The sequence below is a fragment of the Aegilops tauschii genome, chromosome 6 (assembly GCF_002575655.3).
Source record: "Aegilops tauschii subsp. strangulata cultivar AL8/78 chromosome 6, Aet v6.0, whole genome shotgun sequence".
In the NCBI taxonomy this organism is placed as follows: Eukaryota; Viridiplantae; Streptophyta; class Magnoliopsida; order Poales; family Poaceae; genus Aegilops; species Aegilops tauschii.
The window spans coordinates 426,781,244-426,808,279 of record NC_053040.3 but is presented as its reverse complement, the minus strand read 5'-3'; the positions used below and the strand labels follow the sequence as shown (position 1 = coordinate 426,808,279).

Genomic DNA, 27,036 nt, shown 5'->3' with positions numbered 1-27,036 from the left:
CCGGACCTCTGGGAACATCCATCGGCGGCCGGCCACGATCCCGCATTCCTACATTCCTACAGTAGCATTCCTACTGGTGTATTATTATAGATTGGTCCACGAATGAATGCATAAAATAAATCCAGCTGTCCATGTCCTCATAAACTTCGACCCCAGGGGGCAGGGAGCAGAGCACCACACACACTACAAGGCTATAATGCACGGCGGACCACCGGACCTCTGGGAACATCCATCGGCGGCCAGCCACGATCCCGCATTCCTACATTCCTACAGTAGCATTCCTACTGGTGTATTATTATAGATTGGTCCACGAATGAATGCATAAAATAAATCCAGCTGTCCATGTCCTCATAAACTTCGACCCCAGGGGGCAGGGAGCAGAGCACCACACACACTACAAGGCTATAATGCACGGCGGACCACCGGACCTCTGGGAACATCCATCGGCGGCCGGCCACGATCCCGCATTCCTACATTCCTACAGTAGCATTCCTACTGGTGTATTATTATAGATTGGTCCACGAATGAATGCATAAAATAAATCCAGCTGTCCATGTCCTCATAAACTTCGACCCCAGGGGGCAGGGAGCAGAGCACCACACACACTACAAGGCTATAATGCACGGCGGACCACCGGACCTCTGGGAACATCCATCGGCGGCCGGCCACGATCCCGCATTCCTACATTCCTACAGTAGCATTCCTACTGGTGTATTATTATAGATTGGTCCACGAATGAATGCATAAAATAAATCCAGCTGTCCATGTCCTCATAAACTTCGACCCCAGGGGGCAGGGAGCAGAGCACCACACACACTACAAGGCTATAATGCACGGCGGACCACCGGACCTCTGGGAACATCCATCGGCGGCCGGCCACGATCCCGCATTCCTACATTCCTACAGTAGCATTCCTACTGGTGTATTATTATAGATTGGTCCACGAATGAATGCATAAAATAAATCCAGCTGTCCATGTCCTCATAAACTTCGACCCCAGGGGGCAGGGAGCAGAGCACCACACACACTACAAGGCTATAATGCACGGCGGACCACCGGACCTCTGGGAACATCCATCGGCGGCCAGCCACGATCCCGCATTCCTACATTCCTACAGTAGCATTCCTACTGGTGTATTATTATAGATTGGTCCACGAATGAATGCATAAAATAAATCCAGCTGTCCATGTCCTCATAAACTTCGACCCCAGGGGGCAGGGAGCAGAGCACCACACACACTACAAGGCTATAATGCACGGCGGACCACCGGACCTCTGGGAACATCCATCGGCGGCCGGCCACGATCCCGCATTCCTACATTCCTACAGTAGCATTCCTACTGGTGTATTATTATAGATTGGTCCACGAATGAATGCATAAAATAAATCCAGCTGTCCATGTCCTCATAAACTTCGACCCCAGGGGGCAGGGAGCAGAGCACCACACGCACCACAAGGCTATGATGCACGGCGGACCACCGAACCTCTGGCAACATCCATCGCCGGCCGGCCACGATCCTGCATTCCTATACTAGCCAGCACTTCTCCGGCGCCGAGAAAGAAGTGATCAGTTCTAGCTTGTAAAATTAGTGGAAAGTAATGGTCTCGTTCAGAGCTGTTGGTCGCCGAAAGAGAAGAAGCAGAAAAAAGATAGAAAATTCGAGACGATGATTGTGTGTGAATCATTGATGCGGGGAGCTGTCAGGAGCCCTGACGATGGTTGCCAGGCGACACACTTAGTAGCAAAGCAACGGTGTGTCGGTTCAGACGTTAGTTACCCTGCTGCCCTTTATTCACCTCGATCGATCTCGACGGTCGCAGAGCTTCACCATGGCGTCCGTCCATGGTTCAGTGCTCCCCCAGGGGCGTGATGATGGGTTGAGGCGTGCATAAACCGAGCGGTCCTGATGCGTCGTGGTCATGATGGCGCTGTCTCGTCCCAGGTCCATGGAACTGAACAGGGTTCTTGGTTGGTGCCAGTGACCGGTCACTGCTCATTAGGTGGTGGTAGAACGACGCGGCACCCTGGTGTTGTTCTAGCTGCGATCAGCTGGGGTTTGGTTTTCACCAGATATTTGTGATGCACTTTGCCAATTAAAGAGCATTTCAGTACTTAGTTAGCATTGCTGGTGCGTGTTCCCCACCTAATATATGTATGTACGGGGTGGTTAATTAGGGTTTGAAGCAAAGACAACTGATTAATCAGTAGACCTCTTTTGCTAATGGGCTAGATGAGCGGTTCCCACCACCACTACCAGAAAGGCTCAAAAGTCTCTGTTTCTTGTGGAGCTTTACAAGATGTGTGGAGGACAAGTTTACTGTGTGTGTGTCGTCTTATATTGATGAGTAAACGTGCAGGCTTTGCTTGCCCTGCACTCAAATGCCGGACTATGATTTTACAACATCGCAAGGTTTGTCCTGCAAGTGAAAGCCTAGTGACAAATACTCTATCTGACACGTAGTGGTGTGCTAGCTTATGCTAATTAGCTGGATCTGGTGTATACGCCGGTCACCGGTGTGTGTGTAGCTCGGGTGCCAAGTCTGCGTCGTGTGCAGTCCTCAGCATGTAAACGTCTCGTCATATTAACATCGATCAGCTACATGGCAAACCCAGCTACACCCTCTGAATCTGATCGATCTGCAATCAATCGCCTAGTAGCATCGTTATCTGAAGACAAAACTAAACACTGCCATTGCCCGTCCGGGCAATCAATCGCCTAGCAGGACGTCGTCCATTTGAGGGTGAGCTTGTGCACATGCATCGACAGTTATACTCCGTGCCACTGCCAGGCGAACCAACGTGGCGGTACACAAGTACGTGTGCCCGAGCATCATCTTGTGTCTCGTTTACGTTATATAATCGGCATTCAATACGTTCAGGACAGCATATATATACTACCAGGACGCATGGCAGTACGTACGTACACGACGACTGATCACACCTTGTCAAAAGCATCAATACATTCAGGAATTCCTGCCGCGATGATCATACGTACGTACCTCGCGACTGCTCCTCCTGACGTGCTGAGTTAATGCTGCAGAATATATGCTGCGTGCGAGGTACCAAGCCGGGAACACGCCTAGTCGCCTGCAGTGGTGTTTGGTCTGCAGGCGAAGCGGGACAGACGGGGTACGAGCCATGAGCGTTGGCGCTTGGCAGTTAGAGCGCTCTCTGGCAGCGGCAGGTCGTGGCACCGCGCCACCCGCCAGTCCGGTCGTCATACGGCCGCACCACCGGCGCCGGGTCGGGTCGATCGTCCAGCGACGTGAGAGGGTGGACGGTGGAGGGAGGGGCCCCGTCGCCGATCTATCGGGACGTGCCCGCTAACTCGAAGGAACTAGCCCCGGCCTGTGCGCGAACAGCGTACACGGTGCACGCCCGGCGCCGACGCTGTGCGCGCGCGCTCTCGTTCCGAAGGTTTGCCCGGCCCGGCCGTGTGGACTTGGCGCGCGCGCGCGTCGCCGTCGCTCTGTATGTAGAGAGCACGCCCGGTCCTGCCACGCGGGTTGCTGTCCGGTGGGCATACGCCATACGTAGCGACGGAGCGACGGATTCCGCCATGATTGCGCTGATTCGCGTCCCCGTCCCGTGTACGTGTACGTATACCCTACGCCTACACTGCGTAGGGCTCGGGACCGGGGGGCTATAGCCTATAGGTTCCTGCGGACGGAGACCGCTCGCTGTCGCTGGTTACGATGTGAAGGAGATGGCTCGATTGGGTTCCGTCCATCTCCGCGTGAATCTCGGAGAATGCCGCCATTGTCATCGTCCATGAACAGGTGAACCGGAAAGCCTTGGGCTGCACCGCACACTACGGGTGTGTTTGGTTGCTTTCCCTCTCTAGCATGGTTATTCCCGCTCAGACAGGTTAAATGTAGATATGCTGAGTACATGCATTTGCTAATCTTTGATAGTAATGTATATGGTGAAACATGTTGAGCTGAGATTTTGTTTGACAGCCTGCACGTGAACATGGGTGCCCGGCGGTGGAGCGACGAGCTGAAAAGAGGCTGCAAAACGTCGGGGGAGGCCGCTTGACCGGCCAAAACGCATGTCAGCAGGCACGGATGCAAACGCGGTCGTTCATTCATTGTTCATTCCACAACGCGGTGCATGTCGGTTACCTAATGCGACGGTCATTCCGGGCGGTGCTTAGGTGGGCGATAGCTTTCCGGTGAAGTGACGGCCAACGTGGGATGCCGCTGCGTTCGTCTTCTCTCCCGGGGGTCGATCGGAGCATCGTGCTCATGGAATATATTTCGTTTCTGTCTCATGCACGATGAATAAAACAACAACAACCATATCTACGTGCACTGGATTCCAGAGTCGTGGTCCGGGCCCTTGCCACGCTCGGTTCCAGAAATCAAATGGCCACCGAAACGGACGTGTTCTGTCGGTAGTTCGAATTTAGTTAGATGACCTGCACATTTTTCTTCTTCAATTTTACTTAAAACTATCAACTGAAAATGCAACCTGCCGTGTGTAACGAACAATCATGCATGAACCCAAAATAACACCGGGAAGAAAACATGAAGCATGTAGCAAGGCTCGTCTCTATTTGCCAGTGTCGCATGGGTGTCTGGGTAGCTTTCAGTTGTAATGTTGAACCAAGATTTCATGTTCAAAGATGAATTCTAACTAAGCCTGGGAATAGTTTGTAATCCAAACATAAACCCAGCCCAATCCGTACATGTAGTCCATGTTCAGCCACCAAACCAAACCAGACCAAATAGCAAGTGCTATAATCCAAACTGTAGGCATTTTCAAGGCAAACAAATCCAGATCATTTCCTACATGCAGTTGGAACCCAAAGTTTTAAACCAAGTGTGTGTTCAGTGCGTAGCTGCTGATGTACAGTGCGTGTCTAGGTTAGCCGCTGTCCAGTGCGTGTCTAGTTTAGGATTTTCTTTGAAGTAAAGCAAACTAATTGATACTACGAAGTATTTCCCTTTCTTACTGCTGCCGTAGCATCGCCATTTTATTTTTACTCATTTACATCACTTAACACTAATACAAACCGTACAGGAAGCAAAATCGGTCTGTGAATGGTGGCTCGACTGGATTTTGTCTGTAAATAAGAAGGGTTTGAGACTGATTTGTTTTGGTCCAGACCAAACCAAACCAATCCAGCAATCATTAAATCCCACACCAAACCAAATCATAGCAGGAGCTCAGTCCGTTTCAACCAAACCAAAGCAGCCCAAAATGAAAACCGAACTTGAAACTATGGTTTCAGCCCAAACTATTACCAGGTTTAATTCTAACAGCCAAGAAAAGCCAAACATTGTTACAGAAAAGAAACTGAGAACGCCTTTATAGACTACTATATCCCTCAGCGTCTAAAGAAAGCCGGTTTCCAATCATCTCAAAATTTAGGTAACTATACAGAAACACGTATGAAACTAGCTAATTGTATACACATCCTCGTTGGAATTACATTCTTTTTTATATATTAGCCATATCATATATAAGAGATGGTTTCTTCATGCTAATTTCAGAGGTGGGCCGGATCTGGATGCTGCTGGTCTTGTTCTATCTGGTAAAGACTTTCTTCGTTGTTCGGCACATGCGACATACTCATCGATTGGAGGAAGAGGGGGCTCCCCCTTCTCGTCTTTTGGAATTTGTCCCCTGATAAACTGTAGAAGGCAAACACATTGACCAAGTGAGAAGGATGACCATACCCCAAAAAGAGAAGAGGGGAAATAACATGTGGGCTAGTTTACCATACCTTCGATGCCCAATGTCTTTCTGCTTGCATGCAAATATCCCTTATATCTCTTCCTGCCATCCTGCATTCAATGTTCAGAACTAGTAAGATAATAAAGATAATGGATTGCTAAGCACAACACAGTTTGTCTTGAACGATCTTTTAGCAGCATGCGTAGCTGTCCAGACTGTCCAGATGAAAAACAAGAAACATTGGTACACGATCTAATTTCCTAGATACTACCGGGATGGGACAGCACACCAAACCTCGCTAACCAAGTCAAGAGTCACAAATAGACAAATAGGAACCGATGCAGCTTTCCCTGATCTACAGTAATGCATTTAAGAATCAAAATTCAATACATACACCGTTAAAAGGAAACGACAACCCGGACATTTGCCACTGCAAACACGACAGGCTTGTGGCTGAATCAGGACTTGCATATTTTTCTGTGTTACAAAATGTACCACACTAAGTGCCCCCTCTGTAAACAAATGTAAGACGTTTTAGGACACAACTCAAACATATTTTCAGAGTATCTCTTTGCCGCTTCCAGGTACACAAGGATCATATATACATGTGATCCCCGTGACCCCGTCTCTGATGGGCTATGTACCATTACGGCACTGAGTTTAGAAACATATCTTTCCTTCAAATATTTTTCAGAGGAACGTAAAACAAATATATCAATATGCATATATCTTGTTTCATTCGTTTAGATTTGTCCTTACGAATGTGTATAGTCTTTAGGAGATGATATGGAGCTACTTGTGCCATATAAATATCAGAGCATGCAGAAGTTATTTACCATATGTCAATGGAGCTGTGAAGAAATTAGTGTTGAATATCAAAGCATGCAGAAGTTATTTACCATATGTTACACCTTTTATTTGTTATATTGAGCAGTTGACCTACAAAACATATGCTACTAAATGTGACAGCATCTTCTTCCAATGAACTGTCAATGTGGTTTTGCAAACATTCGTTTTGTTCTGAAAAGGAAAATTTATGTATATAATTGGTATTTTTGGTTTTTTCATTAGCGGCTCTGTAGCAACACAGGGACATCCTAATTGAATATTTAGGATGAAGTACTTACTCCTCAGTAGCAAGGGAAAACTGAACCAACTCGGATTTTGTTAGGTGCTTTGCATATTGGGCTGCTATTTCTGCACGGCTCTGCTGGTCCGGTAGGCCGAAACAAATCATTGAATCAAAACGGCTGCAAATTAACAAAGGAAACAGGAGAAGTAAAGAGTACAGTTTACATAATCCAAATAAAAGATAAGATCAAATTGATCATGATATCTAAGTTTTATATAAATGTTACAAGGTTCAACGTCAAATTTTTTTTTGCACAAGGTTAAGTAGTTTAGTCCAGTATATTGCAGCACTGTTTATTTGTAGCTTATATGCTGTTATGTACGGCTCTTGGAAAAATGCAGGAAGCCGAAAAAAAACTCGCATGAGAACTTCAGTATTCACTAGACAGTGTGAACATTAATTAGGACTGCTTACAGGAACACAGAAGGGGGGTGGGCAAATAGAACTAAACCTGATGAGAGCAGGATCAAGGTCTTCCTTTCTATTTGTTGCAGCAATAACCACCACACGTCTATCCTGCTCGAACCCGTCGATCTTCACAAAAGAAATTTAATTAATGGCAATAACACACAAGGAAGGTGCAGTGATTGTAATAAGCATGATAGGAGCACTTAACAGACCGCATGCAGGTCTTTTGTCAGGTAACTGAGAGGTATCAAGCTATCAAAATTGGATACCAAAAACATGGAGGATAGCAACAGGGGCTTACATGCTAATGCTTACACAAAGCGTAAGTAAATAACAACAGCAAAAACCAGGCATGAAATAAAAAGTCCTGCCAGTAAGAAGCATGCGCTTTCATACATGTTACAATGCATAGTTTCTGCAACACAGTAAGGGTTTTAAGAGTATTGTATCTCTTATTCAATCTCTGGGGTTTATACAAGGTCTCAAAAGTACTGTACCAATGTGTGTGCCGAAGTGCAGACTGGGCTAGCTAAAGTAGATTGCTCTGGTGGAAGTCGTGTTGTGTGGCATGACGACTTTGGGTAATTCCTACTGGGTTCTACAAATTCTGAGGAGCGAGTGGCCTACACTGAACTGGTTGCTGTTCCAAGCACGAAAGGCCATGGCACTAACCGCTGACAATGGTGTGAGGTGAAAGTGAATGTGGACTGTGCAGGGGTTGCGACAAAGCTGGCAACTACAGCGTCATATTGTTAGGCATTTGGTTAGGTGTGACAGAAATAATGTCTACATGCAAAGATTATGTAACTTCGTTTAATGTTCCCCCAGCTTCCCTTGAGACGTGGCTATGCACTATCGTGGTTTTGAGTAAATAAAGCCCATAGTCTCTCCTTTCCCCCTAACAGGCAGGATGAGTGATTGAAAGAAGTATGTATAAGCTCAGTGGTTACTCACACCAACAGAGGTAACAGGCACTCAATATTACTTACACCCGCAGAGGTAAGAGGCACTCTACCTGCCGCAGAATTACTGATAATATCCTTCGAGTAGCTTCATGCATTTCACTATCTCGAGAAATAGCAAAAGAGTCTACCTATACAAGGATATAAATTAGAAGGATGCAAAATTCACATCTTAGTATAAACAGGAAAATCAAATCACTATGAAGCGAAGTATACTAAAATAGAGAACAAAAACAGGCTAAAGGGCTATGCAGAGCTCCTAGTTAAGTTGTTTTGGAGGCATATAAGTATAAGTAGTTCTACTTCACCAGCCATCATCATTTGGAAAGAAGGCAAAATTCGGCTGAAAGCCTAAACAAACAACACATTTTTTATGAAATTTGGAACAACAACAAAAATATTCCACCAACATCAGTATGTTAAGCACCACCATACATTTCATAACTGATGTACTATCCTTAGCAAATGTATGCTATAAAGATGACGATGCGTACCTCATCTAGGAAAATAATACCTCCATCAGGAAGATTGTTGGCAAGTGAAAAAACAGATCCCAACAGGCGCTCACTTTCACCATAATATTTTGACATGATGATCTCCAGTGGCACATATAATAGTGGAACTCCCTAGAATAAGTAAAATGATCAGCAGAAAAACTTCAGAAAACATATTTCAGTTTCTTTTGCACAAAATTACTTTAGGGAATTTCCAAAAGTATAGGAGTATGAGTTACCGCTTGCTTGGCAATGACGCGAGCAGAAGATGTCTTACCAGTCCCTGAAATGATGAGGCAGTGGTAACTGGTAAAGTAAGCAAACAAACCAGCAAAAAAAAAAAACAGACGCAACCATACTATCAGCACACAAAGAGGGGCAATGGGTATTCCTCAAAATCAGGAATTGCAGGAGCTGATCTGTTGCAATTTCTCGCTTGTAAATGGTCTAACCAACAAATACTATAACTTTAATTATGAAATGGCATAACCAACTTACCTACTCTTTTTTTACCATGGCTGTCAACATTAATTAAGAAACAAAAAGAACACAAAATGTAATATTTTTGGTATTGAAATTTGCATTGAAGTAAAAGGCCATTCAGATCACGCACCAGGTGGACCTTCAAACAGAACCGCCCGAGGTCGATTTGTTTCAAATTTGCAACGTGTACCACGAGCAATGTCATCATATATTTGAGGATTCTGTAAAGCCAAGAGTACAGTATCCTCTATCTCCCTATAAAGAACAAAAGACATATATAAACCTTAAGAACTATGCCTTTATGATAGAATACACAAAAGCAGTTGCCTATTAAGACTGATAGTAAGCTCAGTCGAGCACCAACCAGAATGTGTCAATTGTCAATGAAAGAAGTCAAATAAGCAGAAAAGCAGAAAGGAATGGTACAATGCACGGGGGACGTTTGTAATTATGCTTGAATGAACACATCTACATACTAACAATCTAAAACCTTTACTTTGCATATAAAAAATATCTGCTGACGAGATTAAAAATAACAGTGAACTGGTGATGTTGTACCTTTTCTGATGTTCATATCCAGCAATGTTCTCCCACATGACAGTGCCATCCATTGGAACACTAGAGGTTTCATCAAACCCATAGACCCTAACACCCATATCCTCTAAATCAGATACAGTTTTTTCTATAGAGGGTAGATGCTTATATCTCTGACCACTTCCTTTGGTTGACGCTTTCCCTGATGATGTCTTAACATCTTTCTGCCCAGCTATTTTTAAAGCACTGACCAAACCTTCAAGTTCTTTCGAACTAAAACTGTCAGGCTTGATGAATTCAATTTCCTGAGAGTACACACAACGATCAGAAATTGCATTAAATCTTTATATAATGACAAAGTGTAGGTTAAATTTCTTAAACAATCTTAATTAAGTATACATACATAAGGACTAACAGCATATTCAGATCCGACAAGTGGCTCAAATATCAAAATACAAAGAGAATCTTCTTTGTTCTCTCCAGTGCTTGCTGTCGTTTTTGGAGGATTCAATGTTATTTGACGCGCAGCTGCACTGGAACAGAAATTATTGATCAAAACACAATATAATTGGGTACTTGGCAACACCTATTTCTATGACATGGAAAAGAAAAACACAAGGCAATTTACAGGTAAGAAGACTACATGAGAAACCCTGACAATAATGCCTGCACTTTCCACAATCATAAACAAAGAGTTAAAAATGCAATGTATCATCTGTATCTATGATTCCTCTTCAGCTGATCAAACAAGATAATAAAATTGTGCCAGTCCAAGCAGAGAGAAATAGTGGCAACGACTCTGATTAAGGAGAAAAAATAAATATGGAAAGAGGATGCGAGGACACAAGAGAATGCATGTGGGTGAAATCTGAAACTGTATTATCTTCGATCTATATATGATCGCCCTTAGCACAAGTGCAAAACCAAATAACCAGGCAATGACAACACATATCTTTGAACCAAACTGAATATCATCCTGTTTCTTTTTGCTAACCTGTCCCAAGCACGCAATAGTATCTCTGAGCCACCAACACACTGTTCTGCCTCAAGTCCGATATGCGTTACGAGATCAACAATGAGGCGCGATATATTACAGGTTGACGGTACATTGAATTTAACAACCACCTGTAAAAAAAATCAGAGATATTAAATGCAATTATGAAGTGAATCTTGCACAAGGTTACTATCTGTTACTGATTATGGGGTGAAAATGTGCAATTCTAAGTAAACACAGTAGCCCACCCTGAATGTCATGCCAGATCAACAAAACGCACTTACAACTGTGCTCTAATAGCAACCGTGCAACACTCTACCTAACCTGCATCTCACGGTATCCTTGTGCCGACTACCGAGACTCACACTTCTTTCTTTAACTGACTGATTCTCGTACTTAGGTTCACTCGAATTTGTTACCAGTTACCACTGTGACATGCTAAATCTATACTTTCTACATTAATCAGTGCACCAAAGCATTCCCACCAAAGTGGCTGACACAATGTACACCGAAGTGCTCACTAGTAATTCCTCTAGCCCTTAGACTGACATAGTATGCACAACTAACATTGTTCAGCAGATAACTCGAATGTTTGTGCTGTGTGTGTGTGGGGGTGGTGGGGGGCGACCTTCTGGCCCTTGATTGCAACTTCAAACTTCGGGTACGACCCTGGCTGCATTCCTCGGCTCTCAATCAGCTCCATTATCCTCTTCCTCTCCTTGCGGGCCAAGTCCTCCACCGGCGCCGCATCAGTGCTCACCGCGCCGTCAGCCACGCCCTGTAAACACAGATCAAGCTAAATCCAGCTCCCTGAGCGAAAACCGAAAGCCCGGACAGAAGCAAAAACATAACACGCCACCTCCTCATTGGCATCAGCGTAGGCCACCACCGGCAGCGACGCGAGCGCGGCGGCCGCGCCGGCAGCGAGGAAGGCGGCACTCCTCGAGGACGAAGCGCGCGATTTCGCATTGGGGAACCCTAGGCGCGACCCTAGTGCCGTAGAAGGCGAGGCGGAGGCGGAGGCGGCGATGGGCTTTTGGAGAGGAGGCGGCGGGGGAGGGGAGGAGGTGGTGGTGGAGGCCGCCGCCGCCCCGGTTTGCAGCTGCCGGAGGAGGCGGGTCGCTGGGAGGCGTCGGCGGAGAAGCATCGCCGTGCCGAGGTTTCGCCGCCAGGAAGACTGGTGTGGGGGAGGCCACCGGAGAGTTCGCGGCGCCGGGGAGTTTCGCAGTTGTGCTTGCCTTTGTTTTGCCCCCTGCTCACGAAAGAACAAGGCGTATTTCGTATGTACGCCTCCATGACGTTTTTCTTCTTCTTTTGGAATGCGCCTTCATGGCGTTTACTTTTTTTTTTTATTGAGGGCAACGGCGTTTTACGTGGCTTATCGAACTCGCGCTTTGCAATCTCCAAGAGGAGGCCTGCGTATACTGGCCCAGTGCAAGACTTCAGTGCAAGGATGGACCCAAATGGGCCCACGAACAGCCACAGAAGATACCTACGTGCAAAATCGACCTTCCTTGTGGTGAAACCAATCGACCAGATTCAAGTCCTATACTGGTCACTGGTGGTCGCAATTTTCTGGATTTATTTCAGGTCTTTCGACGATGTGCTATATAGAGGTAATCACTAGTTAAGAGATACAGTACTACACATTATACCCATCAAAGAAAAGATACACTTTGTAAAGGTTATTTCCAACTTCCGAGATCCTACAATGGCGACAAGCGGCACAACGTTTAGGGTTTAAAATGAAATATCTCTTAAACTGAACATCAAATTACTAACCATTTTCATGTTGCACTTCTTGCGTTAATATCTTCAAAACTACTGGGGGGAGGGGGGGGGGGGGGCTTGTTCAAACATTCTCAAAAAAATTATAAGCACACATCAATGTTTGATGTGCAACCTCAAAAAGTTTCAACTCCTAATTTATTAATAGAAATAAAAAAGAAAAAATTGGATATGAATAGTGTTAAAGTACTATTCACCAAAAGTTGCTACTATTCACATTCGATTTGTCTTTTTTGAATCTCTAAATGTACATTGAGTTTGAGCTGATTTTTTGGGGGCTGTAGACATACCCCACATAAAAGTTATCAAATAATTTCATTTTTTTAAATGTCTAAATATGATTTTTTGGGGTTGATCTCACGATCTCACCTAAATGCGAGATCTCATACAAGTCTCCCCAAGGAGGGAATAGATCACATGTTGATCGATGAACTTTTTTATGACCCAAGCTGGGCTCCCAAAGCCACATGATGTTTCTTGTGAGGTTATACTGAGGACACACTTCCATTGATATTTTGAAATGCGCAGCCTTTATTCCTTCTCCGATTCCCTCTAAAATGTGGCCTTAACATGAAGTGTTCACTGAGGATGGAAGTGATGAAAGAATGCAAGATCTTCATAAAATGACTCCAAAAGTTGGGGTTTTCCTTCAAATGTTAGACAAGCTTGTGATTTCAGGGTTCTGCAAAAATGGCAAAAGGGGCATAAAAATATATTACTTGATGCATAAATGTTACCAAAAACAATATACGAAATTTATGTATAAATGCACTATCTGGTCGTGTAACATGGCAACACTTTGCTTCATCGGAGAGATTAAGTCGGGAGACAAAATCTACATTTAGTGTCCTGCATTTTCTTTTGGCCTTGGAATAACAGACACAGGGGGTAGGAAGAAGATTGAACTAACCAAACAGAGCCAAACGAGCTAAGAAAGACAAAGTAGCACACATTATTAATTACTTCTTTATGTTTCTTTTTCAGGGTGTCTTGATGTTCCTTTTTTAGGAAACCTTTCTTATTCTTTTTTTTGAACGGTCACCGGGGGGGAGGTCCCCACCTGAATATATTGCTCAAAAAGCTGCCAAAGCTAAGAGTCACCCCTTAACTTTGGCTGATCCAGTTTATAAGGGAAACATGATCGAAAACCTAAACAAATTGACCCCGTTTATAAGGGAAACCGGGCCGAAAACCGTACAAGCAACAAGGTTACAGAAGAAGAGAGAAAAAAATGACGCACATTAATCACTGAAGAAGAGAAGAAAAAAAGGACGCCGCGAACAAGGGATGACCTAGCTAGCAGACCAAAGGACCAACACCATGGAGGCACAAGTAGAAGAGGGGTGTCATCGAAGGATCACAATACCAAGACTAAGCAAGCAACCTAACGCACCGCACCGGCGTGCATACCGAACCTCACGACCCTACTCAGGAGCATCCACAACCAACGAGTGACAACACGAACCTTGACTGGGAGCTCCGCCACGGGAATTCGGGATGATTAGCAAGTTGGGGAGGCATCTTGCGTCGTCGAAGAGCAAAGATGAACCGGAACAACACCAAGAGCACTAAGCTCGCCGCAGCACAATGGCCACCGTGGGAGGGGCTTGAACATGCACAGCAACATGGCCGACACCGCGGAACAACACCGAGGACGAACACGTGACGGATGGATGGATGACGGACAAAAGTCGATGATGGGATGGGCGGGCGTAGGTGAGTGGATTGAAGCATGTGTTTTTGCGATACCTTCAGGAAGGTAGAATGACGCCCACATGCGCCATCATCGCATGACTTTCGTCCAAAACCATAGCTGCACTGAACTCCACAGCAGCGCCTCCAAGAAGATGAAGCGGCGCCAGGAAGGCGTCGCCGTTGCTGCCGCTGGCAAGGAACCAGCGAAGGGATTTCTCCCGGAGACAGAGAGCCGAAGGTCAGAGGGAACTGCGGCCAGTGGCAGCAGTCCTCCATGCTAAACGCGGCTGACACGGGCACAAACCAGACGCAACTGTAATGCCCGGCCGCGTAGGCGACCAGGCCGAGGGGCCGGAGCCGCATGGCCTGCCCGAGGCAGGGGAACCGCGACAATCCACCCAGCACCCATGAGCATGGATCTGAGGGAGGGGTGGTGGGGGCTACGGCAGACGCACGCGCCACGCCAGCGGCGTCGCAGCCCAACTTGGGTGGCGTAGAGCAGCAGGCCGCGAACAGCAGGATGCACGACCGGCGGGAGGGGAATTATGCCGGAGCAGAGGGATGCGGCGCACGGGCGCAGAGGTGGAAGACCCCGAGCCAGCCTGATGACCACCGCGGTTGGGGGCCACGCACTGAACCAAGGGGCGCCACCCGGAGCGCACGTCGCGTAGCCGGTGCAGACGGAGTCGAGGAGGGCAGAGCAGGTCGAGCGGAGGTGGTCGTGGCGCAAATGGATCTGGATCCGCGTGGGGCATCGACCCGAAGGCAGCCGCACACCGCAAAGGGCGCCCTCAGCCAGATCCGGCGAGCACCGAGGCGGATGAGTGGGGAGGACGGTCGGATCCGGGCAGGCGGAGAAGATGGCCGGCGTGGTGGGAGGTGGAGTGAGAAAAACGGGGCTGTTATATGGCGAGCTTCGCTGGAGAGAGCGGAACCCGCCGCCGCCAGCCGCCGGCAGGCTTTGCCTGATGTCGTTTGCCGGCGGGCGACGAGAGGATGTGGGTGGGGAAGGGGCTTAGCCACCGGCCGGTGAGGTGCCCGCCCGAGTCGCCTCAGGGAGACGACGCGGGGGGTCGGAGGGAGGAAAAGTCGGTCAAGTTTTCGGCCAAACCTTTCTTATTCATGTGTGTGCTAACTAGTGCTTGCCAGATGCAGCATCTGGACTGACCGACATGCCATTTTTGTACGGTGTGTTACACTGCCAACCACCTTATGTTATGGTATCACGACCGTACATCCGCGAGCAGTCAGTCTATGAGCACTTGCCAAAAACATCAGCAACTAGTGCATGAGTTTTATGTGGAGTCAAGGAGTCGTGAAGCTCTATCTAGGTGCCTCGGCAATAAAACCCAATAAGAGTCGCGACTATGGCGCATCCTGGCGTTTGCCACGTCGGCAGAGGAACAGTAATTGGTGGAGAAAATCTCGTTATGATTGGCGGTTTTTTTGTCTCATTTGGGTCGTCGTCGTCGTCGTCTCTTTCGCCTTCGCACGCACGTCTCCTCCTCTCCTCCTTTCCCAGTCGTGCATGCCGCCTCCTCCCGTTCCTTCTCCCCTTGTCCCAGCGGCCCTCAATCTCCCACCACGACCGCTCGAGAACGACGGCGATGAGGAGGCCCGACCCTTGACGCAGATCTCTCCGTCTGGCGATGCCGCCAGTAAGGAAGCCCGGGCTCTGGCAACCGTGCGGCAGCCAACGCGGCGTCGTGTGCGCTGGAGGGGGCTCTGGCGACCGCGCGGCGTCCGGTCGTGGGTTCCGGCGACGCCAAGCCGTAGATCTGAGCCGCCGTCTCCACTTTCCTCCTTCCTCACTTCAAGGTATGATCATCTAGATCATTTCTTCTCATCAGGCGCAGCCGTAGTTTCTCTTGGTTGCTAAAATCAATCAATCCCTCCAAGGTATGGAGGGGACGAGGCCTTCCCAATTTCTGGGTATTTAAATCTGCCCTACTCATGGCAGCATATTGTATGGTGTCATAGGTTACTAATTGTTGTTGTGAGACTGAGATGAGCCAACTTGTAGATTTTTCAAAAGGGATCCTCAATTCTATGAGTACAGGTTCAGAAAGAGAACAAGAAAAGATATCATTTACACTTGTATAGATATCTCTTTTAGATAACACATGGACAACTTGATTCAGTGTTTTGTAAGTTGCTGCATGATGCTAACTTGGGGAAATCTCTCTCTTGGCCATGAAAGCATCCATTTGCATATTGTAGCTGGGTGATCGTTGAAACAATATCCATTTTTTTTATGATTTTTATCTTAGATGCTTTGGCAGGGATCCTCCGTATCAAGGGAAGAGCGGGGTAGTGTGGGCGAGGGAAGTCCTTGTGTACCAGGTGAAGCTCCGCCTTCCTCTCATTCTGCCCCTTTTGATTATGCCTGTCACACTTCCATGTCTCTTCAGTCCTTTTGTTTCTCTTAATATTTTCCTAAATGTCATAATTGTCACAATTGTGCAGGTTTATGAAAGAAACAGAAAAGAAACAAGATGCAGTAAAATTTAGGTGAAGAACATTTTTCCATAGCTTGTGAACATGTTGGTCCTCCGATTTTGATTTTTCATGATTTGTAGTCCATGCATGCTTTTGATATTCAATCACTTTATTTGTTAAATCCTACTAGATTCTAATTTCAGAATTGGTATTCTATCTAGCTCTGAGACCTTGCCTTTATTTTGTATGAAGTTTACTAATACATTAAATTGCATGCATGTGCTATTGTATTCCATGGGCGCTACTATTTCTGATTACATGCGATTCCATTTGGTTGCACTTTTATTATGTTTTTGTACAGATCCTTTGAAGGTAGTGCTATTGTTGAATCTTGATTCTTGATGCTATGGATATTGTCTGCTTTCAACCCCACCCTGTACTACTCACCAGGTATGGAGGCTATGTAATATTTATCCTCTGTTGTCTTTCAATAATTTCTTCCTTCTGAAATTTAGCTGTAGAATTTATGACTTGGCTGCAGTATAAATTGCCCCTGGGTTATGGGACTTGTCGGCGCAACCTATCATTTAATAAAATATATCAACCTGGGAGAATATACTTGTGCTGGATTGTTTGAGACATCAGATAAGCCCATGTTACTGTAAATTTTGCTCATCTATCTATTGACGAGGGTAGGAAATAGTCAGGGGTCTCCTCATCTTTCATGTTATATCACTTCTTTACGCTTCCACGGCGTAACTCCTTATTTGTTCGCCGACAGTGGCCATCATTTTGTCTGATCTCCTGTGTCGAAGTATGGTGGTTTTACTTTTCTTTTCCATGTGATACAATTACTTGAGATGTCCACGGTTAATTATCTTAATAAGAGTCAGCAAACACAAAACACATCCAGTGTGCCCATTAACGCCATCCAAATAATAATATGACTAATTTGCACATGTAGTTTCAAAATGGGAACGACCCAGTAAAAGCTCCTATCTCTGAACCTAACCAATCACTAACAGAAAAAGGGCCATTTGTCCCGGTTCATAAGGGCCTTTAGTCCCGGTTCTGCAACCGGGACTAAAGGGTCGGTACTAAAGGCCCCCCCTTAGTCCCGGTTCTTATACGAACCGGGACTAATGGCCATCCACATGGCCGCTGCCTGGAGCTCCACCTTTGGTTCCGGTTGGTAACACCAACCAGGACGAAAGGATTTTTTTTCGAATTTTTTTTGAAAATTTTAGAATTTTTTTAAAAAAATTCCGATTTTTTTATTTTTGAATTATTTTATTTAATCTCTAATCATCCCTCATCACTGCTCAATTTAACCTCTAATCTTTAATCACCCATCATCATTCCAAATCATCTAACTTCCCGGCCGGTCACCCATCCTCTCACTACCGCAGCCTGAGCACGCTTAACTTCCGGGTTCTATTCCCCCTCGTTTCCAAGTTTGCACTTGTTGTTTTCCTAACAATAGTAAGATGTCAATCCTATTAACCCTCAGGAGTTTAGCTTGAGTATGAAGTCACACGTTTCACTGTTTGAGTTTGAAACTATTATTTTAAAAAACAATAATTATTTAGTAACACTAATATTTCTTGAATAAGTAGTTTGACCATAGTTTGACCACAGTTTGACCAGATTTGACCAAAATTCAAAAAAACTGAAATAATTATTTAGTAACACTAATATTCTTGAATAATTATTTAGTACCAATAATACTTCTTGAATAAGTAGTTTGACCAAAATTCAAGAAAAACTGAAATTTGAGCATAACTTTTTTTCTATTAGAATTTGAGGATTCTAAAAATTTGCAAACAGGCCGTAGGCTGTCAAAATCGGATGCGGATTTTCGTGCTGAACATTTTGATATATTATACGGTTTTTTCGATATCGTATGCAAAAGTTATAACCGTTTTACTTTTTCATAACACTTTTTTGCAAAACATGTCCAAATTTATGTTTTTTAATTTTTCTAGCTAGTAGATGTAGTAACATAACTACATCTCGAAGAATTTTAATTTTGAATTTTGTTATCATTTTCTTTTGTTTTTTTCAAAATCGGGGGGGGGGGGGGGGGGGTAGAATTTGAAAATGCACCTTTAGTCCCGGTTGGAGCCACGAACCGGGACTAATGCCTCAATCTCATTAGTCCCGGTTGGTGGCTCGAACCGGGACTAAAGGTCATTAGTCCCGGTTGGTGGCTCGAACCGGGACTAAAGGTCTGACCTTTAGTCCCGGTTCGAGCCACCAACCGGGACTAATGAGATTGAGGCATTAGTCCCGGTTCGTGGCTCCAACCGGGACTAAAGGTCCCATTTGAACCGGGACTAATGCCTGCACGGCGTCCTAGCCGCTCGAACCGGGACTATGTCCCGGTTCGTAATGCAACCGGGATTAATGCTCTTTTCTGGCCGAACCAAAGCCCTGTTTTCTACTAGTGAATAGCCAGTCCTGGTTTGATTGCCTTGTAGAAGATGTTATCCTCTCACTAGCAAATCCTCGACCCATCCGGTGGATCGAAGGACACAAAGCGGATCTTTGTGCCAAGCACATCTAAGAATCTGTATGTTGGGCAGGTAAAGTTCAGGCTTCATACTTTGCCTCATAGTACCACATGAATGTGTCCTAGGCACAAGGTTTTGGTTACTGAATGAGGCAATTTTACCGAGGGGGACTGGTAAATGTGGTTACCACGGTTACCGAGATATTTCGAGCGAAGTTTGTAGTTGAATTTTGAATTCAAATAAGTGAATGAACGAATATTCGAACCAGAGACCTCTCAAAACAGGAACTAGGTTGCTACCAACACGCCAGAACCAACTCTCATGGCATTAATTAGATCCTACGTACTTTACAGTAAATCGAGTGTTTAAATTCAAAATTTTCAAAAAAATGGTATTTTTTGCTCGGTATGGCGACTTACCGAGGGGCATGGAATACGCGGTAACCATGGGAAATCTTGAAATTTCGACCGGTAACCAAAACAGTGCCTACGCATACAAATATTTTGTGTTGGGAGCCCAAAAGATAGCAATATCACATGGATACAGCGTCATTAACTGGTACACCTATTAGTTTCAAATTTCACAGGGTCAATAGAATTCTTAGCCCTTAACAGACATTGTTCCATGTTTGCAAAGAAATGTTGAACAACTTCGGAGAAAAGTTGGACCACAAAATCCATGGTGTATAACTGGTATTTTTTGTCGAGAATGTATAACTAGTATTTCCTTGCTATATGTATTTCTACCATGGAAAGGGCTCTGTTGGAAACCGTAGAATAATACACGCAGGCACAAAGAGTCAGTGCTGAATCTTCAATATATTGTACGACTAATGTAATTAGATGACATCAGTGTTATCTGCCGGTGTGCTGCAGGGTTTAGATGAGGTGGACTCCGAATCTGTGTCACTGAGCTTGAGGAGAGTAATGCAACGATCGTAGCCATTGTAGCACCAGGTAACGAACAAGACCCATCTCATGCATTTTTCAGTTCATGTTGTTGCCCCATGGGCTTAGTTAAACAGCCACTCACTGTGCACCATTTCTCTGTGGCTCAGGTGGTAGGACCAAAACATTTGCATCTGCTGTTATTGACATGGTTGGATCTTCAGGCTGGAAGCTTGCGTTAGTCGCAGCAAGGATTACCAGCAGCAGCAACCAACCTGCAGAGATGAAACTGGTACGCGAAGAGAACCCCATGTAGCATCATGTGTATTTTTGTAACTTTGTTTTCACTTGCATTGTAACCAACGATGCTTTTAGCTAATATAGTTGGTCTCACGGTGTGATTTTGATTGACTCTTATTCCAGAAAAGTGCTTGATTGATTGCTAATGAAAATATCTGTTTTTATCTTCTCTTTCATAGCATCACTACTAAGGCTTTAGGAGCATACCCACCACCTGGTTGTCAAAGTGACAAGGTGAATGTGATATGTGTATTAGTAATGCCTCTTTCGTATTAGTAATGAAATTTCTATTGGTATGTGTTCAGCTCTATGTTGCATAATAGTTTCTATAAATAGCAGGAGCAGGTGAGGAAACTCTATAATTTCATTGTGAATCATTGCTGATTAGTATGGCATACTTGCATTCTGAAGCTTTTGATTCCACTTGTCTTGATACCCCAAAGAGAAAAGAGAGAGAGGAAACATACAGAATATATTGATATGGTGCATTTGTCACTGATCGTATCAGTGCTAGGCTTGGAGATTTCTTCTAATCTTTATACATCATTTTGTTAGAAATCTTTAAAGAAAAGATAATGCTTGTTGAAGGCATCACACAAGTTGTGTTTAGAAGTACTGCAAAACGAAATACAGATTAGAAGCCAAGCTAAACCTTGGAACATAAATACCTTTATATAAAAATACAACTAGAGTGTGATCCTGTAGAGTTAATAGAAGGCAAATGAATTTTATCTCATCTTCCCTTTGCAGAGAACATTTTCACAGCCAGGGAATAGAAAAGAATATGGATGTGCCAGAAGAAGGTTTGTACTCATCACCTCTGTAGACTTAATTTATTTTATATCTGCAAACTATGTTGCACATGCTTGTAGAATGGATGAAAAAAATCTTGCAGAATATAAAGTTTTCTTTCTGAATTGTTCTAATACTCTTATTTAAATGATTTTTTTCTGAATTGTTCTAATAGTCTTATTTAAATTTCTAGGAAAATGTACAATGAACCAGAATGTACCATGTCGAGTGGGAATTCTCAATTGACGAGACACCAATGTACTGGTTTCGCACCCCCTCTGTGCGCGTGCTCCACTTTATCCCCTGCATTGCGCCTTCCGTCCCAGACACCCCCGGCTTCTACGGTGTCGACCGCTAGAGTAAATAGCATAAAACTACTACTTTACGGGCTAGGGTTCCAAAAAACTACCGGTTTTTATTTTTTCTCAAATAACTACCAAACGGGTGGTCGGCTGTTTCAGAAAACCCAAATCGTCCAGTCTTCATCAGTTGATACCGATTATGGCAGGTCGGGCCCGCATCTAAACACACCGTTAGTTTGACCTTAGTTTGACCGTTAACTTACATGTGGGGCCCACATGTAAGTTGCATCTTCCTCTTCTCTTTCTTCTTCCTCTCCCTCTCTTCTCTTCCCTCCCCCTATGTCTCCCGTCCCGGCCATCTCCCCTCCCGAGCCGGCGACCTCCCTCCCCTCCAGAGCCGGCAACCCCCCTCCCCTCCCAGGCCGGCGACCCTCCCCCTGAGCCGGCGACTCTCCCCAATCCCCTCCCAGGCCGGCGACCCTTTCCCCCGAGCCGGAGCTCCTGGTGGTGACGAGGCCAGCCTTGTCCGCGAGTCATGGCGTGGCGGTGGCCGTAGGCGAGGCACGGGAGGCGCGAGCCATGGCGTGGCGGCGGCGCAGGTGAGGCACGACATGGCGGCTGTTGCGGGCGCGGCTCGCCACTGCAGGTGATGCCCGGCATGGCGGCCGTTGCGGGTGCGGCTCGCCGGCCTCAGGTGGTGCACGGCGTGGATTCCGCCGCTGTGGGCGCGGCTCGCCGGCCGGAGGAGGCAGCGCTGCCCTGCCGAGCGGGATCGAGCTCCCGGCTGCCGCGGGGACCCGATTGCTTTTTCAAAAAACTCACAGGGACCTGATTGCTTTTTCAGAAAACTTATAAGGACCTGATTGCTTTTTACAAAACTTACATGTGGGACCCACATGTAAGTTAACGGTCAAAGTAAACGGTCAAACAAACGATTATCTTACATGTGGGCCCCAACTGTCATAATCGCGATCAACTGAAAACGACTCGATGATTTGGGTTTTCTGAAACAGCCAACCACCCGTTTGGTAGTTATCTGAGAAAAATTAAAAACCGGTAGTTTTTTGGAACCATAGCCTGTAAAGTAGTAGTTTTATGCTATTTACTCCGACCGCTACTTTTCTGCCACGCCCACATGTGGGTCAACGATGGCACATATGTGCAACTGCTTGAGTAGGCGATGATGAAGGTGAGCGTCGGCTCGGTAGGGGCAGTGGAGGGCGATGATGATGCCGGTGTGGACATGAAGGCTGACGAATCTATTGCAAAGTTCTATGCGTAGATGAACTGCAGTAGCAAGTCTCGGGGCTGCAATACAATGACTTGATGGGGAGGAGCATCTCGTAGATATACATAGTGTTAGATTGCATTTGGACAAGTCATCGTATGTAATGCATCTTCAAACCAGGTATATAACCTGCTGCTACTCCCCAAGTTTAATATACTTCCACCTCTAATGGATTTGGTCTACATTACTTCCATTCATGCAAGTATGTCTCAGCTGTACATGCATATGTGTAATCGATCAGAGCAAAAATACATGGAAAGGGCGGTTGCCTATCTGGCACCGCAGCAGCACGTCTCAGGAGGCGTGCCCCAACCCCTAGTCATTTTTAAGGGGTTTCTAAGAGCATCTCCAGCCGTTGGCCCCCCAGGGGGCGCCTAAAATCGCCGTCTGGGGGTGAGCCGGCGCAAAAAAACGCCCTGAAGCAAGTTGATCTCCAGCCGCCGGCCCCAGGGCCGCCTCCAGACGCGTCTAAATTTTTTCAAAAAAGAAAACGTTCGGCGAAGTTCGGCTAAACACGTCTAAATTTCGGCAAACTTTGTCATATATTAGACATGTACGCGGCTTTTTACATAGCAAATATATTTAAAAGAGGAACTGGTTGAACGCGGAGTAGTCGCCGTCGTCGCCGCCATCCTCACCGTTGTCGTCATCGTCGGCCTTCTTCTCCTTGACGCGGCCGTCCCTGGTGGACCCCTGACCGGCGTCGCCATGGCGGACTGGTGGCGGCGGCGCGTCGTCGTCGTCGTCGTCGTTGTCTTCGATGACGACGACTCCTCCTTCGTCGCGGCCCCGGCGGCGCTGCTCGAACCGCCGCAGGGCGGCGCACTGGCGCTCCCTTGCCATCTTCAGGGAGTCCTTGCGCGCCCATTCCAGGGCCGCGTCGTCGTCGAGCTCCACGTCGCCGTGCTCCGTCTTCACGGTGAGGAGACCCGGCTCCGTTTTCACCGGCGCGAGCCCCGGCTCCGTCTTTGGCTTGACGAAGCGCGGAGGAGCCGACGAGGAGGCGCGCCGGCCGCCCTCGTTGATGACGATGCCAGCGCTGTGAGTGCGCCTGCCGAGCGGCGTCTCCGCCGCGGGCTCGGCCTTGACGCCGAGCAGCGCCGGAGAGCCGGAGGAGTGGGAAGAAGAGTGCGAGGAGGAAGACGAGGAGGAGCCGAACCTCCTGGGCATCCATTGCCCGGCGCGTCGGCGGTGGGCCGGGGCGGCCGCCCTCGCCGGGGGAGGGTATGCCAGCGGGGGGTTGTTGGTGTTGGGGAACGTAGTAATTTCAAAAAAATTCTTACGCACACGCAAGATCATGGTGATGCATAGCAACGAGAGGGGAGAGTGTTGTCCACGTACCCTCGTAGACCGACAGCGGAAGCGTTATCACAACGCGGTTGATGTAGTCGTACGTCTTCACGATCCGACCGATCAAGTACCGAACGCACGACACCTCCGAGTTCAGCACACGTTTAGCTCGATGACGTCCCTCGAACTCCGATCCAGCCGAGTGTTGAGGGAGAGTTTCGTCAGCACGACGGCGTGGTGACAATGATGATGTTCCACCGACGCAGGGCTTCGCCTAAGCTCCGCAACGGTATTCTCGAGGTGTAATATGGTGGAGGGGGGCACCGCACACGGCTAAGAGATCTCAAGGATCAATTGTTGTGTCTTTGGGGTGCCCCCCTGCCCCCGTATATAAAGGAGCAAGGGGGAGGCAGCCGGCCAAGGGGAGAGGCGCGCCATAGGGGGGAGTCCTACTCCCACCGGGAGTAGGACTCCTCCTTTCCTTGTGGGAGTAGGAGAAGGGAAGGGGGAAGGAGAAAGAAGGAAGGGTGCGCCCCCCTTCCCTAGTCCAATTCGGACCAGACCATGGGGAGGGGTGCGGCCACCTTTTGAGGCCTTTCTCTCCTTTCCCGTATGGCCCATTAAGGCCCAATACGAATTCCCGTAACTCTCCGGTACTCCAAAAAATACCCGAATCACTCGGAACCTTTCCGAAGTCCGAATATAGTCGTCCAATATATCGATTTTTACGTCTCGACCATTTCGAGACTCCTCGTCATATCCCCGATCTCATCCGGGACTCCGAACTCCTTCGGTACATCAAAACTCAATAAAACTGTCATCGTAACGTTAAGCGTGCGGACCCTATGGGTTCGAGAACTATGTAGACATGACCGAGACACGTCTCCGGTCAATAACCAATAGCGGGACCTGGATGCCCATATTGGCTCCCACATATTCTACGAAGATCTTTATCGGTCAGACCGCATAACAACATACGTTGTTCCCTTTGTCACCGGTATGTTACTTGCCCGAGATTTGATCGTCGGTATCTCGATACCTAGTTCAATCTTGTTACCGGCAAGTCTCTTTACTCGTTCCGTAATACATCATCCCGCAACTAACTCATTAGTCACAATGCTTGCAAGGCTTATAGTGATGTGCATTACCGAGTGGGCCCAGAGATACCTCTCCGACAATCGGAGTGACAAATCCTAATCTCGAAATACGCCAACCCAACAAGTACCTTTGGAGACACCTGTAGAGCACCTTTATAATCACCCATTTACGTTGTGACGTTTGGTAGCACACAAAGTGTTCCTCCGGTAAACGGGAGTTGCATAATCTCATAGTCATAGGAACAGTATAAGTCATGAAGAAAGCAATAGCAACATACTAAATGATCGGGTGCTAAGCTAACGGAATGGGTCAAGTCAATCACGTCATTCTCCTAATGAGGTGATCTCGTTAATCAAATGACAACTTATGTCTATGGCTAGGAAACATAACCATCTTTGATTAATGAGCTAGTCAAGTAGAGGCATACTAGTGACACTCTGTTTGTCTATGTATTCACACATGTATTATGTTTCCGGTTAATACAATTCTAGCATGAATAATAAACATTTATCATGATATAAGGAAATATATAATACTTTATTATTGCCTCTAGGGCATATTTCCTTCAGTTGGCGCCCTCAAGGTGCGTCAGCACGCCCTCGAGCGTGCGGCCGGGGACGCCCCACCACAGGTGGCGCCCCTCGCTGTTCTTCGTGTCGCCCACCACCGGCGCCCGGTTGGTGGACGCCAGCCTCTGCTGCTGACGGCGCTCGAAGTACGCCGTCCACGCCGCGTGGTTGTCGGCGGCGTACTGGGGCAGGACGAGCTGCTCGTCAGTGAGGGAGGAGCGCACGATCTCTACCTCGGCGGCGAAGTAGGGTGCGCGTGCCACGGCGTCGGGCAACGGGGGAATGGGCACTCCCCCGTTGCTGAGCCTCCACCCCGTCGGCCTGGCGCGCATGTCCGGCGGCGCCGGGATGTTGGCCTCGAACAGGAGCCACGACTCCTGTTCGCGGAGCGAGCTGCGGCCGAAGCCATTGGCCGCCGCCTCGTCGCCGGGGAAACGTTCGGCCATCGGGAGAGGAAGAGGGAGGGCTCGGCGGCGGCGCACGGGAGTAGAGCTCGGCGGCTAGGGCTGGTGTGGTCAGAGGCGAGGGAGGCCACCGGCTTATATAGCCGCGCCCGTGTGTATGCGTGCGCGGGAGGGGAGGCGTCGGCGCGCCGCCCCGTGACGCGCCACCCGTGAGGAATCAATGGCAAGGCTGACCGGCGGGGGCAGCGCGGCAGCCTTGGCATTGATTCCCGCGGGAACCGAGGCGATGAGGGCGACGAAGCGCCCGTCTCGCTGACTCGGCGGGCCCGCGGCTGCTTCGCGCCAAAACAACTCGCCCCGGCGCCCCCGGGCGCCCCCCAGCGCGCCGGGTTGGGCCTGGGTCCGCCGGCGCTGATTTCAGCCCAGGCCGGCGAAAATCGGGTTCTGAAGGCACGACTGGGCCGTTTTTTCGGCGCCGGCGCGAAAAAATCGCTTGGGGAGACCTTTGAAGCGCGGCTGAACATGCTCTAGCCCAGGCACTCTTGATGCTCTAGCCTGCCGAGAAGGCCTAGCTCTAGTAGTCGATCTATCACTTCATAAGCTGTAGATTCAGAATGTAAGACACTGGTTGATAAGATCAAGCAGAGAACCTGGGAGATATAGTACCATCATCAAGGAAATCATACCGATGTACGGTATTTACCATGGTACAAGAGGTGCAAGATTTCAACTATGAAGCACACAACCTCGCTAAGTACACTACCTCTCTAGGGTTGGGACAAACCATATGGCTGAGTCTCCCCTACTATCATTTTTCTGTACCTCTAAACACTATTGATGAGCAATGAAACTTAGCGAGTTTGCCTAAAAAACTTGCTGAAAAACTTTCGTCCTATTCAGGCTTTTCCCCATCAAATGATTGGTTACAGAAATGATGGACAATGAGGCAATATAAGAGCATCTCTAGCCGTTGGCCCCCTAG

The 27,036-nt window shown here is 47.3% G+C and overlaps 1 protein-coding gene and 1 long non-coding RNA gene across 5 annotated transcripts; one reads left to right on the top strand and one right to left on the bottom strand.

The window, feature by feature from the left end:
* Positions 1-5,230: 5,230 nt before the first annotated feature.
* Positions 5,231-11,959, bottom strand: LOC109754497 (uncharacterized). The gene is made up of 13 exons (XM_020313400.4): positions 11,549-11,959; positions 11,318-11,467; positions 10,690-10,820; positions 10,099-10,228; positions 9,720-10,000; positions 9,292-9,416; positions 8,918-8,961; positions 8,679-8,810; positions 8,238-8,315; positions 7,266-7,348; positions 6,810-6,932; positions 5,732-5,792; positions 5,231-5,639 (listed from the first exon to the last, which is right to left on the bottom strand). The coding sequence occupies exons 1-13, from the start codon at positions 11,834-11,836 to the stop codon at positions 5,484-5,486; spliced, it is 1,782 nt and encodes a 593-aa protein (XP_020168989.3). The 5' UTR covers positions 11,837-11,959; the 3' UTR covers positions 5,231-5,483.
* Positions 11,960-15,810: 3,851 nt separating this feature from the next.
* Positions 15,811-21,460, top strand: LOC109754496 (uncharacterized). Of its 4 annotated transcripts, none has more exons than XR_012188059.1 (9): positions 15,811-15,990; positions 16,443-16,515; positions 16,639-16,683; positions 16,973-17,061; positions 20,000-20,080; positions 20,236-20,303; positions 20,491-20,545; positions 21,062-21,114; positions 21,297-21,460. It is a non-coding gene; the product is annotated as an uncharacterized lncRNA (long non-coding RNA). The 4 variants fall into 4 exon arrangements; XR_002230729.4 differs by having other exon boundaries at positions 20,182-20,303; XR_012188060.1 differs by lacking the exon at positions 20,491-20,545.
* Positions 21,461-27,036: the final 5,576 nt, after the last annotated feature.

Coding starts and splice junctions, on each gene's coding strand:
- LOC109754497 (XM_020313400.4), bottom strand. CDS start 11,836: ATGCTTCTCCGCCGACGCCTCCCAGCGACCCGCCTCCTCCGGCAGCTG. Junction 8,811..8,917: donor GCGTCATTGCCAAGCAAGCG/GTAACTCATACT, acceptor TACTTATTCTAG/GGAGTTCCACTATTATATGT. Junction 5,640..5,731: donor AAAGACATTGGGCATCGAAG/GTATGGTAAACT, acceptor TGCCTTCTACAG/TTTATCAGGGGACAAATTCC.